The following is a 12,123-nucleotide window of genomic DNA, read 5'->3' as shown; positions in this document are numbered from 1 at the left end:
AAAAGTCCAGGAGCGGAGCCCACCCGCTTTTCAGTCTCCTGTCCTTGGCAGTGACAGAGACACCGCATCTTTTACACAGAGGCATCAAAACCCCATGAGGTATCGGGCTGGCTGGGGACTGCTCTCCCAGAAGAGGACGTGTCACCGCTACCCCAGACTTTGACACACAGGTTTTGACAGCGCTGATGGGCTTTACCTGAGCCGGTGCTGATTGCTCCATCCTTAATGAGACTTCCCCCCTGCCCCGCTTCTTTACTAGGCAGCCTGCTCCAGCTGCTTTCCCCTGCCCTCTCCTACCAGTGCCAGCAGGCAGGGCTCCAGGCACCGTGTTATGGAGTTTATAGCATGCCACAGGTACACGGAAGGGGGTTTAACTGGGTTAGAGAAACCCCTGGGGGGAGGCACTAAATTGCCCCTCGTTCTGAGCAGCAGCAGCAGACATTGCATGGGGCCACCCGGCAGCCCCCCAACACACGGTGCAGGGTCACGCAGCCCGGAGCTGCTAGGGGACCCCATCTGCACCCCACCGCCAGACCTGGAGGCAGGAGCTGGTGGCCATCCCCATCACATTTCTGCTGGGAACTCCTGGATGGGAAATTTGAGAGCTTTTTGAAGCATTCTCATCTTTTTAAATATTTGCAACTCTTAGAGATTCCCCTTCTCCGTTCAGAAATCAGGGATCTGTTTTTCCCAAAGACTGCATAAGAGGGACAAGTGTGTTCCTGCTGTGGTGAATTCAGGCTCCAGCAGGTAACAGGGAGGCAGGCCGGGCAGGGCAGGGGAGGTGGCAGGTCCCCCGGCACAGAGCTCTGCAAAATATCTTCCCACCAGACCACGCTGGGAGCATAGGTGGCCACAGTGTGAGCACCTGAGCAGCAAGTGGTGCTGCAAAGTCACCCCGAGAGCAGTAGCCTTGAATTGACTGAAGGGAACTGCAACTACATATTATTTTGGAAGGGTGGTGAGGAGGAGCAACTCTGGATCCCATTGTGGGCATCTGTGGTTTCAGCGCACCCCTAATTTAACTTTCTTGGTTGCTCACTCTTTCCACTGGGATGATGGTCACTGCCTTTTGAAGATGTCCCCATCAGACCTTGCCTCCTCCCATGTCTGTTTGAACACTTTGCTTTGCCCACCTTTAAAGGCGAATGAAGGCGCATGCCGTGAGGCACCGATCCGTGTTGGACATCCAGGTCCTCAAGCAGCATTTTCCCCTTCTTGAATAGCCTGGCACACAGGGCGTGATCCAGCTGTACGACTTGCAAGGGGTAAATCGCTGGGGGTTAAGCTGATGGCGTTACAGCGATAGGAGCAAACTGGGAGGGCAAAGAAGCATCCCGGCCACACGCTACTTCTCACTTCCCCACCAGCCACCAGAATATAACCGATGCAGCCACTGCACCTCCCTGTTGCTCCTCTGAATCGTGGCAGAGGCCCTCTGCCTGGGAGCTGCAGGAAGACCTGGGGAGAAGGGCCGAGCATGGGGAGGGCATGCTGCAGGAGCTGCAGTTTGCACAGGTGCACGCTGTGGTTTGCAGCCCCATCATCTTCACTGGGGCTTCTTGCCTTGATGGAGTGGTGCTGGAGTGGCCCCAGCGTGGGGCCAGCACCATGCATGGCCTCTCCCACCTCTCCCCAGACCTGCACCCCCCCTACACCTGGGGGGAGAAACCGTCTTGCTCTGGAGGCTCACCCCACCACCAGCATCCATGCTGAGGAACTTCAAACAGGCTAGCCTGGGCTGACCCCAGGGTAGAAGGCGGCACGCGGACCACTGCCGCACGTATGAAGTGAGCAGTTTACATTAAGGCACAGAGAAGGGAAGGGAGAGGCTTTAAAAAAAAAAAAAAAAAGAATTAAAAAAACCACAACCTCATAGCAGCTTGAAATTTCCAGATCCCCCGACTTCTTCTGATCTGGGTTAGCGGCATTTCTCAAGGATTAACAAGGAAGCCAGGAAAATCAGAGTCAAAGCTTCCCCCTCCAACCGGGCAAGCAGATGCCTAATGGGTAGAGGAGGCAGGGCAGACGTCTGAGGCCAGTGAGGGCTGCATCTGACATGAAGGCATGAGCGCTCGCCTGGCTCCGGGAGCCGAGCACGCAGGAGCCTGGCTGGGATCCAGCCATGTACTGGGGCGGCCAGCTTGGGGGGACCGGGTCCGCTGTACAGGAACGGTGATAAATGAGCCTAAAGCGCCTCATCTCCCGTGGCAGGAGACTGATGGCTTCAAAAAGAATAGGGGGGAAGGAGGGAGATTTGCCAGTAAATTGAAAGAAAGCAACACCAGCTTGTAGGACCTCCGCTGCTGTGCTCCAAAGAGGCTGGGCAACCTGGGCTGTAAATCTTCATCGGAGACCTTAGAGGTGAAAGTGACACAGGAGTCCAGCTGACAGCCCGTGTTTTCTTTACCTGGCCGTTTGGCTCCCTCAGCTGTGCGGGTGTTTGCCTTTTATCTGGAAGGGGCCAGACGTGAGCAGAAGCAGTGAGCACCCCATGCCTTTGCACCCACCACAACTGTACAGTGGCCCGGTGCCCTGCTAAACTCCGATGCTCCTGGGTTAGGCTGTCCTGCTTTGCCCGCTGCGATCTTTCTGATGCGTTTCCAGCCCCTCGGTCTGCTAACTCCTTCCAGTCCATTTTCTCCTCCACGTTCTCCCGCCTCCTCTCCCTCTTTCATGGTCTTTGTAGTCTTTGAACGGGGAGAGGAGGCGGAGGGGCTGACATCTCCATGGAAGCTTATCAGGGTGCTGTGCTCTCTCAATCTCTGGTCAAAATGCAGGCTGAGACTTTCAAAGCTGCCTGAAAAGACCTGGGTGCCCAGTTCTTTGCTTCATTCCCTCAAGGTAGCAGAAGGGGGCTCAACCCCTTACAAAAGGTAGCTTTGAGATCCCCAAATCTCTTCTCTCCAAGGAATCATCCCGCATCGGGCAAGTGAAACAACCACTCTGCAGGGTCTGACCTTTTCGGTCCCCAAACTGAGAGCACCCTCTCAGCATTAGAGTGCTCCTCTAAAGGATATCCTAGGTATTCCTGTTAGAGAGCTGCTTCAAGTGGCACTTCATGGTGGAAGCAACAGCAAGGACCACTGCTGGGGTGATGCCCATTTTCCCCAAAGTATCTGGCCTCTGACTTTCAGGCCAGCTCTTTTCAATGCTGCAGCTGTGGATGATGCTAAACATCGCTCCTTGACAGTTAATTTCTCTGTGTGACCCAGGTGGGTGGGAGGGTTGGTGCTGCCATTGGACAGATGCTGCCCAAAACCAGAGAGCTCCCATCACAGAGCACGAATGCATACATTAAGTTCCCCTTGTTACCATTATTTTGGAGTTAGATGTGAAATAGCTTGGCAGCTGGAAACCAGGCTGTTATGTGGACTCTCCAGGCTGAAAACAGATTTCCTTTAGGAAGAGTCAAAGAAGCTTTACCCTTCATGTCAGCATCGTCAGTCAGATGATCCCACCAGCAGAAAGGCAGCAAATCTCTGGCAGGATCTTGATTACACAATCAACATTTCCTCAAGGATCCCTTGTTGACAAGCAGTGATTTCTGAAGGGCCTTTCCTCACCCAGGTTAATAGATAAAAGCATCTTCTCTGAGACAATGGATTTCTTTATCCCCTTTCTCTTCCACTTATGCTATGGGAAATGAATTTCAGCTACGATTTCAGGAGCCTTCTAAGCATCCTTACTGCCCCTGCAGCAAAATTCAACTAACGAAACAGAAGTGAGGGAAGCACATGAACATCCATGTCCAAGAGCATCTCAGCTTGGACAGAGACAGCTGGATCCCAGCCATGGCTCAGGCCTGCATAAGGTGGGCACCGTAGCCCTACCACGTGAGGAGCAAAGCCCCAGGGCTTGGGTCCCCAGCCCAGCTGTAGCAGCCATGGTGTTTTATGAGGTGCATGAGAAAGAAAGGCACTGCAGAAGGCTGATCAAAAAAGCAGCTAGTCAGGAGGTGATGCTGAGCCCTGGCTGGGTTGAGTTCTGCTCACTCATACTACAGCTTAACTGTCCCTGTCCACAGGGGATCCAGAGCCATCCCTGAAGGAAGGTTCCTACAAGGAGCCCTTGAAGGAAGTGACCAAGCTTCTTATAACAGTGCTGTGAGAAGTTGAGTGTGTCTTTCACATAGTAGCAGAATGGGCTGATCCCTTGGGACCCCACGAACACCTAAAGATGCCTTTACACCTTCCCTGGAGAACAGTCCGAGCCCCATAGCTCTTGGCAAGGCCAGCTGGGGGTTACACTCCCTCCAATGTTCCCCTCTAAAAAGGCACGATCTCTAGAGCTAGAAGAATAATTCAAAGGGAGCCTGACTATTTCCAAGGTTGAGCTAGTTAGCTGGCATGAGGAGTCTCCAGTATCAGCCGTGGATCATGCCTGACTTTTGTCCAACATATAGTACACAGAGAGTCTTGCTTTCTTATGCCGATCAACACCTGTACAGAACTAAATCCTTTAGCAAGGCTGGTGCTTGCTGGGTTGATGGACAACAGGGAGACAATAGGTCAAGAACTCAGTTTCCTGAACCCAGAAAGAACCCAGAAAGACTTCAGAAGACCCCAAAACCTGACGTCCAAATCATCAGCTGAGACCCTGCTTGCACACCAGCACATCAGGAACCTGCACCCCACCAGTGCCAGCCCCCTCCAGAGCTCTCCATCACCTTCAACAACTCGCTTTCTCCAAAACTGGCCTGAACAAAGAAAGCAACCTCTCACTCTGGCAGCTCCCGTCCTCCACCTGCCAGGGCTGAAACACCAGAAGGATTTCCAGCAATCCACTGGCCCGCTTACTGGCTAGTAGTTGCTACTCACTACATGTGCCAAGGGATTTGTACTCATGCTGAGTGTGTACGCAGAGCTCCAGATGAAACGGTACACCGACATTTACACTTCCAAGGAACGGCTTTTGCTTTGAATCAGGCCACTCACATAGCAGTTAATCTGCATGATAAGAAAGCAATGAATTTTCTGTTTCTGTTAATGTTTTTTTGCTTACCGTAACAGGATCATACTCTACCATCAAAGATGTTAGACGAATTAGTAGTGATGATAATTGCAAACGTGAAAATGCTATGTCAATGTGCATTGCTATGAAAACGTAAACCACTGCACATGATTTTCCTTGACTTGTCTCACAGGCTGTTCAGACCCATAAGGAAGTTACACACACATCAAGAGGAGCCTCGGGAACTCCCAGAGGCCATCCTTTTTACCAGCAGTTGCTGCAGCATGACTGAGATAGCCTAACTTTGCAAGCTGAGTTGATCTGATCGCACGTCCAGTGCCTGAAATGCCACAGGCACGCAAGCTGCTCTGCAGTTTGCAAAGCAGTCCATGTGATCGTAGCCATAATCATAATTTGCTCAGCTCCCCTTGGCCCAAGAAATGCTCCTAACACTGCAAAAAGCTGTTTACAGAAACCACTTCCTTCATTACGAGGCAAGAAATTTGGCAACTGCTTCCCAGTGCACAGCAACCCTACCCCAGAGCAAAGTAGAGATGAAGTCTGCATCCAATTAAAACTGGAAGGAGGCATTAAAAAATTAGCACATAATTACCTGATTTGGGCTAGCGTCAAGACTCTGGGGAGGACCCGGCCAGTGCCAGGGAATCTTTAGTGACCGTACCGAATGGGGACTTCAGCTGGAGGCATCACAGACAAAATGCTGCTTTACCCCCCAGGGTCATGATATTGGCGGAGTGCAGGCCTAGTGAATCACCAGGAATTTTTCCCCAAAGCATTGGGAAAAACCTTCTCCGATTGAAATGCCAATGCTTGAGACTAAATTTAACCGAGATGTGCAAGGGGTAAAATGTTAACCATGACAAAAGGCAGTCATTCATTCTTACAACCCCCAGTGCCTTGATCTGTTTTATCACTTTTAGGAAAGACAGCAGCTCCAGGAATCTTCCAGCATCTTATTATTTCTAATTACCTGAGAGTCAGCAAACACTTCTGTACATGCTTAATTTTCACTAAGTGACAAGTGCATTGAGGTGCACAGGAAAATTCCCATGCTTTAGGTTAAGGCACTTAACGTACATGTGCGTGCAACAGCAGTTTACATCTTGTTCCCACCTGCTTTCACCTAGACCAGGGGAATGCCCCTCGTATTTCAAGAAATCTGCATGACCAGAGCAAGCGGCTCTGCCTTGTACCTATCAAATCAGTTCTTCAAGACTGCCAGCGTACCGTCACCTCTCCTCCTTGCTCACACTGGGAGAAGAGGAGGAAGGAAACGGTAATAACAGACCCGCCACAGACTTACTTCTTGGGCTTGCCTGCTGCGTTCTCGGCCACGTGGTATCCAGGCTTGCACTTGTAGCGACAGACCGAGCCGACGTCGTGGTTCCCCTGCAGGCACCGCGGGACCAGGAGCTTGGCGTTGGCCACCGCGGGAGGCGCGTCGCACTCCAGCTTGCAGTAGGCTTCAGGGAGCGACCAGAGACCGTCCTCCAGGCAGGTCAGCCACTGGTTTGTTCCTGACCCCAAAAGAGAAGCAGTGTGTTGGGGTTACAGCTGACCCAGGGGTGGAGTCCTGCTGAGGGAAGCTCAGAGCAACCAGCAAAAGTCCTCTTGTTAGAGTGGATACTGATGCCAAGGGAGGCAACAAATATGAAGACCATGGACTCCACTCCATGCTTGGTCAGGCTGGGACAGAAATTCCTTGAATGCAGACAGAAGCAGGGAAGGGACAACTTCTAGGGGGTGGAGAAAGGACCTTGGTTCTGCAAATCTCCCCAAAACTTTCCCTTAAACTTCCCCTCTCTGGTGATGCCTCAGGATAGCCTTCAGTGGGCTGGGGGCTTTTGTGTATGACACCTATCTGTCATATTTAGTTCAGCCCATCTTCATTCTCCCCAGGTGCTTTTTGCAGCTTGTCCTTACCTACCCTCACAAGCTGTCATACCCTGTGATACATGAACTGCTGAGCAAGAAAAAAAGCTGGACTGGAGCAAATGGGACTCTTCCTACTGAGAGGTTTGGATCAGCAGGTTCCCGGTGCAGACAGACTGCTCCACACTGCCTTTGAACATAGTTGTTTTTTTTTTTTTTTTTTATGGGGTCACTGCTCTGCCTACAACTGCTCTTGGACCAGGGGCAAGACCATGCCTCTGCTTAGCGCTTGCGTTCCCAGCCAGCCGGCGCTGCCAAGGGTCGTCCCCTGCCTCCAAGCGCCACGCAGCCATGTCATCCTGTCCTTGCCTATTCTTAGCATTTATTAGCATTGAGAGCCTGCCCGTAAGGACACGAGCCTTCGGGAAGAACAAGCATCAAGCACGTCCCTGCCTCGACAGCTCAGCCGAGTCGGCTGGACCGCTAAGAGTTTACCCGCACGACTCGGCAGCCTTGGCCAAGCACCATCAGCCGTCGTGTCAGCCGCTGGAAGTCACCCAGGGCGCTCCACCGATGGGATGCCTTCCCACCGAGAGAGCCCATGGCAAACCTCCCATTGACTTCAGCAGGAAGAAGAGGCGGCTCTGAGTGAAAGATCAGATTAAAGCCCTGCCCTCAGCTGACCCACCCAAGGCAACGGGCATCAGTGCGTGCAGAATTTGGGCTGTCGAGTTGTCGTTCGCGTGCTACCCTTGATCAGCTCACGCTGGGGATCTGCTGGCATCCTCCCTGTCATGAAATGAGACCTTAATTCCCTGCAGTTTTTGCTCCTTAGATTTAACTTTTAAAAAAAAAAGTAAATAATTTTGATACGTTTCAGCTATAAATGTCTCCATAAAATAGGGCACCCATTAAAATGATTTGTTGTATGTGATTGTTCAGAGCAAAGGCGCTGGTGGAAACTCACATAAAGTCCCAATACTTGAAGCTGTCAAGGCAATTACCGCCGAAATCCCATCCAGCTCAGCCTCGTATAGACAGGAACAGTAGCTCTCTTTCTCCGACTTGGCTTAAAAAACATTCCTGCGGCTATTGATGGAGTCGGCAGAATGAAAGCCAGGCCGTGGCGTGTCTGGGTGACTGCTGTGTGTCTGGGTGGTGAACATCTCCCAGACTGCTCTGCAGCTGTGGGCATGAGTCTCTACAACTTTATACAGCCCCAGGCCACCTGAACCACAGGCTTTCCCACAGCCACCAGGCACCGAGCCACTTTTGGCTCTCTGAAGTCCTCTCTGTCTGTCCACACACTTCTTGCCTCCCTCATCCCCATAATACTGGAGGCTGCCAGACCTCACCAGCTATCAGGAGAGGACATCCCTACACCCTGAGGTGGATAGATAAGAGCTGTCAGCCAGGGGATGGGAGTCGGAGGGAATTATTCCTACACTATGGTGTCTCCGCTCAAGGGGGATGGATGCCCACCATTTCGGGAAGTCTCTCAAGAGCCCACCCGGCTGGCAGAAGCCAGGATAACTGGGAAGTTCAAAGTAGCAATGCTCTGTTTGGACAGCTTGGGACAGGCACAGAAAGGTGGCACCAAAAGGGGTGGTTAAATCTCTTAGCACTCCAGACTGTACCTTGAAGCTTGGCTGGGTGGATGCAGGAGAAGGAGCATCTCTGCAGGTAGGTGGTCCCCTTGGGGCAGGAGAACTCGGCGTAGTACACGTGGGACTGGTCAGGGACGCCGCAGTCGACAGGGTCACAAGTCACAGATCTGTCCCAGCGTCCCGAGCTGCATATCAGCACCACCTCCTGCTGCGGAGAAAGCAAGGCTCCATCAGACCCCTGTGAGTGAGCTTTAATCTACTGGTTTGCCACCACAGCAGAAAGGGCTGACCCAGCTTTCAGGACAAGGAGAGCTTTCTCCCATTTCTCCTTCCCCAATGTGTCCTTTCTCGCCACTCAGGACACTGAGTCACGAAGCCCTTACCTGTTCACAGGGTGACGTTTGGGGTGTGAAAGCAGTGAATGGCCCTTGGGGTGACACGCAAGCCACCTGCACAAGAGACCTTCTAATCCTTGGTCTGTAACTGCTTGCCTCTAGAAAATGCTAGCTGCATGCATGCTGTTTGAGTGGTGCCAGAGCACATTAAGGGAAAAAGCAAAATCCCTTCAAGATACACTACAACTTCCTGAGCTACAAGTTATTCCCAGCTCTGTACACTGCAATTTTCTCTCCTACAAGATCAAGTCTTACTTCAGCCTTTAATGGGCAGCTCTCCTGTTGATTCTTTTTCCCTAAATGCGCCAACTATCTCATGCCTCACCCCACTGAAATCAGAGGTTCATATAATCTCATTTACAAATCCTAATTACACGGCCCCTCTTACACAGCTGGGGGACTGCATGAGAACCTAACCCCCAGCAGTCCCACCACTAAACATAATCAGTATGTGTCACAGACTTCATCAAAACAGTGGTGGATGATGGTGTGCCATGAGCAACCTGGTCTAGTGAAAGGTGTCCCTAGTCATGGTAGGGAGATTGGACTAGATGATCTTTTAAAGGTCCCTTCCAATCCCAACTGTTCTATGATTTCCACTCCCAGACAACTAACCCCAGCCCAGCAGTCCTCAGGCAGGGGCTGCAGACCAAAGAGGTGTCTTTCAACTGTTCCTGATGTGCCTTCACTGGCTGAGTACAACCACGCTGCTCGTACAGACAAATGTGTGACCTGTCCTCCCAGCCAACACGTTTTGATTGAACCTGGACGTGGTGGCTCTGAAGGACATCACTAAACTTGAGTCTGGTGCTCTTGGGTGCGCAGCAGGATCATGGTGTAGCTGAACCAGGTGGAGAGGATGCTCAGGGGAGAGCTGTGTGCATTTTCCCAAAACGCCTCAAGATGAGCAGGGTCACACAGCCAAACCAGTAACATCACTGGAGGGCTCAGGGCAGGGCACTTGCAGGCTGCCATCTGCTGACAGCCACATGGCAAAGCTCTGTCCAGAAGTTTCCCATCTCGCTGCCAAACGCAGGAAAACCGTCACCCGAGGCAGATTTATTTTATGCGGTTTCATTTCAGAGAACAGGAACATTTTGTTTTCCCTGGGTACGCCTTGGCCCACAGGGCTGTGTAGCCATGTAATTAACAACCTCCCTGGTGACGAGGGGCCGAGCGGTGCATCCCCAGCTGCCTCATTGCACTTTCCAGCACCCACTTCTCCTTCGGCAAACACCGATGGCTGCAGCACGGGAAACCTGCCTGCCAGGCATCATGAGCACTTGCAACTTTCTGAGGAGAGAAAAGGTCCGCCCTGCTGACATGGCCTGACCCACCTCCATCCTCCTCCACCTCGTGCAAGTTCACGCTCTCGCTCGGGCTGGCGTGGGGACCAGCTCAGCCCCAGAGACTCCCGTTCCCACTCCAGAAACAGCCTAAGGATGGGACACGCTGTGCCCACGGCCCTGCCAAGGTGACTGGCCAGACCCGAGGCAGCTCAGCTCCCGAGGACACAGCAGTCCCAGGTCTCGTCCGCCAACGGCTAAGAGCCATACTGGCTTGCGGCTTTTACGAGGCATCCCCCAGCCCTCTGCAAAGCGGGACGAACTCTTTCATGGTGACCTCTGCGCTGCCCCGCTGGCGTGGGCAGCGTTACTGCAATGCAACACAAAGGGAGAAAAGCTCTCCATGCTGTCCGCTGCCTCTAAATATAGTCACTCTGCAATGACTTCATTTTTTCCTGAGCCACTAACCTTCAGCTTTAAGAGAGAAAACATCCCAGGGACGTTTAACCCTCCCAGCAATGCCCATCTGGAGAACAAAAATGTTTACCTCTCCCTCTGCGGGAGCGCATCGCCCTGGCTTGGGACATCCCCTGCAGCAGCTTTTAGCCTGGCAGAGCCGTGGTCTGCAGGCAGCACCGAGCTGGGAGAGCTAGGACTGCAGCAAGGGAAGGAGATGGGTCTCCAGAGCAGGACCCACCAGCACAGAGGTCCAGCACCGGAGCCTCCATTGGGCTGAGGTTCATTGGAAAAGCAGCAAGGAGGTCAGGTCTGGAGGAACAAGGTGTCCTGGGGTCACTCCAACCACCTCGGGGTGGTTAAATCTTTCTTAACTAGTACTTGGTCCAATGGGCCGTGAAGTCACCCCTGCCCTGAGGTCCACTCACCTGCGTGGAGCCCAGGCTCTTCCCATTGCCGGAGTGGAGGACAAAGCCCTTTTCACAGGCGATGCTGCATGCCATGTGCCTCGGGCCGTCGGAGGTACAGTTGAGGGTGGCAGCGTGAGCAAGCAGCGGCCGCGTGCAGCTTCCCGATCCTGCACAGGCACTGTGGACGCAGCTATGGAGGAGAAGAGGGAAGGGATCAACCTGTGGGTCCCAAGACTTCTCCAGCAAGGAGGAGCTTTCTCCGGGTGGCACCTGCGTGAGATGCTCAGCAGGTCACAGATGCCTACAGAGATGCACACCTATCCCTCAGCCCCAGCTTCTTCCAGGCTTGAAGTCCCCTGACGATGATGCCAGGAGGGTACTTTTTCCCAGCTCTGCCTTGGCTGGACCTTGGCCCAACCCCAGCCCACACCTTCCCACAGACCATCGTGTCCTTCCAAGCTGATGAAAGGAGGCATAGCCCAACAACGCTCCTTCCAAAACCCGTGCTGTCTGGTAGGGCTACTCCAGCTCCTCTGTCCCAGGGTGTGCAGGCTGCATTGCATGGAGCCTGCACAGAGCCTGGCACCAAAGGTGCTGGTGGTGCTCAGTGTAGGTGGACCAAGAGAGCGAGAGGAGGGTGGTGACAGGGAGAGGGCAGGCAGACAGCATATCCAGCAAGGCCACAACTCTCCCGTGGCCAAAGTGGGAAAGTTGATATCAGATGGTCCTATCAAGCAGCAGTCCTGAATGCACAAGGAGTAAAGCTACGAACAGCAGCCATTGTAACACCTTCCTGGGAGGGCTGCAGCTTCTCCGGCAGCAAGGTGGTCTCTACCACATGACAATTTCTCATCTCCAACATGCTCAAATCATACTGGACACCAGAGAACTTGTGGCAACAGCCTTCCTGAAACTGCGCTCTGCAGCGCCATTGGGAGTACACCGTTAGACTCACGCATGATTGCAGCCACTCACATGTGTCCTCCTGTACATACTCTGCTCACGCATGTGTCTCAGACACTAGTGTTTGGGGACAGACAGTGGACAGAAAGAGATCTGCGCTTTCCAAAGGCAACAAAGCCCAGAGAGTAACACTGGGTATTTCTCCTTCCTGGTAACTTTT

The 12,123-nt window shown here is 52.8% G+C and overlaps 1 protein-coding gene across 1 annotated transcript in view; it reads right to left on the bottom strand.

Annotated features, from left to right (window-relative positions):
* PAPPA2 (pappalysin 2) overlaps positions 1-12,123 on the bottom strand; it is a 93,783-nt gene that overhangs the window by 22,175 nt on the left and 59,485 nt on the right. The window contains 3 exon segments of the mRNA XM_050900644.1: positions 6,278-6,491; positions 8,484-8,661; positions 11,019-11,190. Of these exon segments, the coding sequence (XP_050756601.1) occupies positions 6,278-6,491; positions 8,484-8,661; positions 11,019-11,190 (564 nt within the window).

This window comes from Gymnogyps californianus, chromosome 8 (genome assembly GCF_018139145.2).
Source record: "Gymnogyps californianus isolate 813 chromosome 8, ASM1813914v2, whole genome shotgun sequence".
Taxonomy (NCBI): domain Eukaryota; kingdom Metazoa; phylum Chordata; class Aves; order Accipitriformes; family Cathartidae; genus Gymnogyps; species Gymnogyps californianus.
The sequence above is the reverse complement of the archived record's forward strand: the minus strand, read 5'-3'. Positions and strand labels throughout refer to the sequence as shown.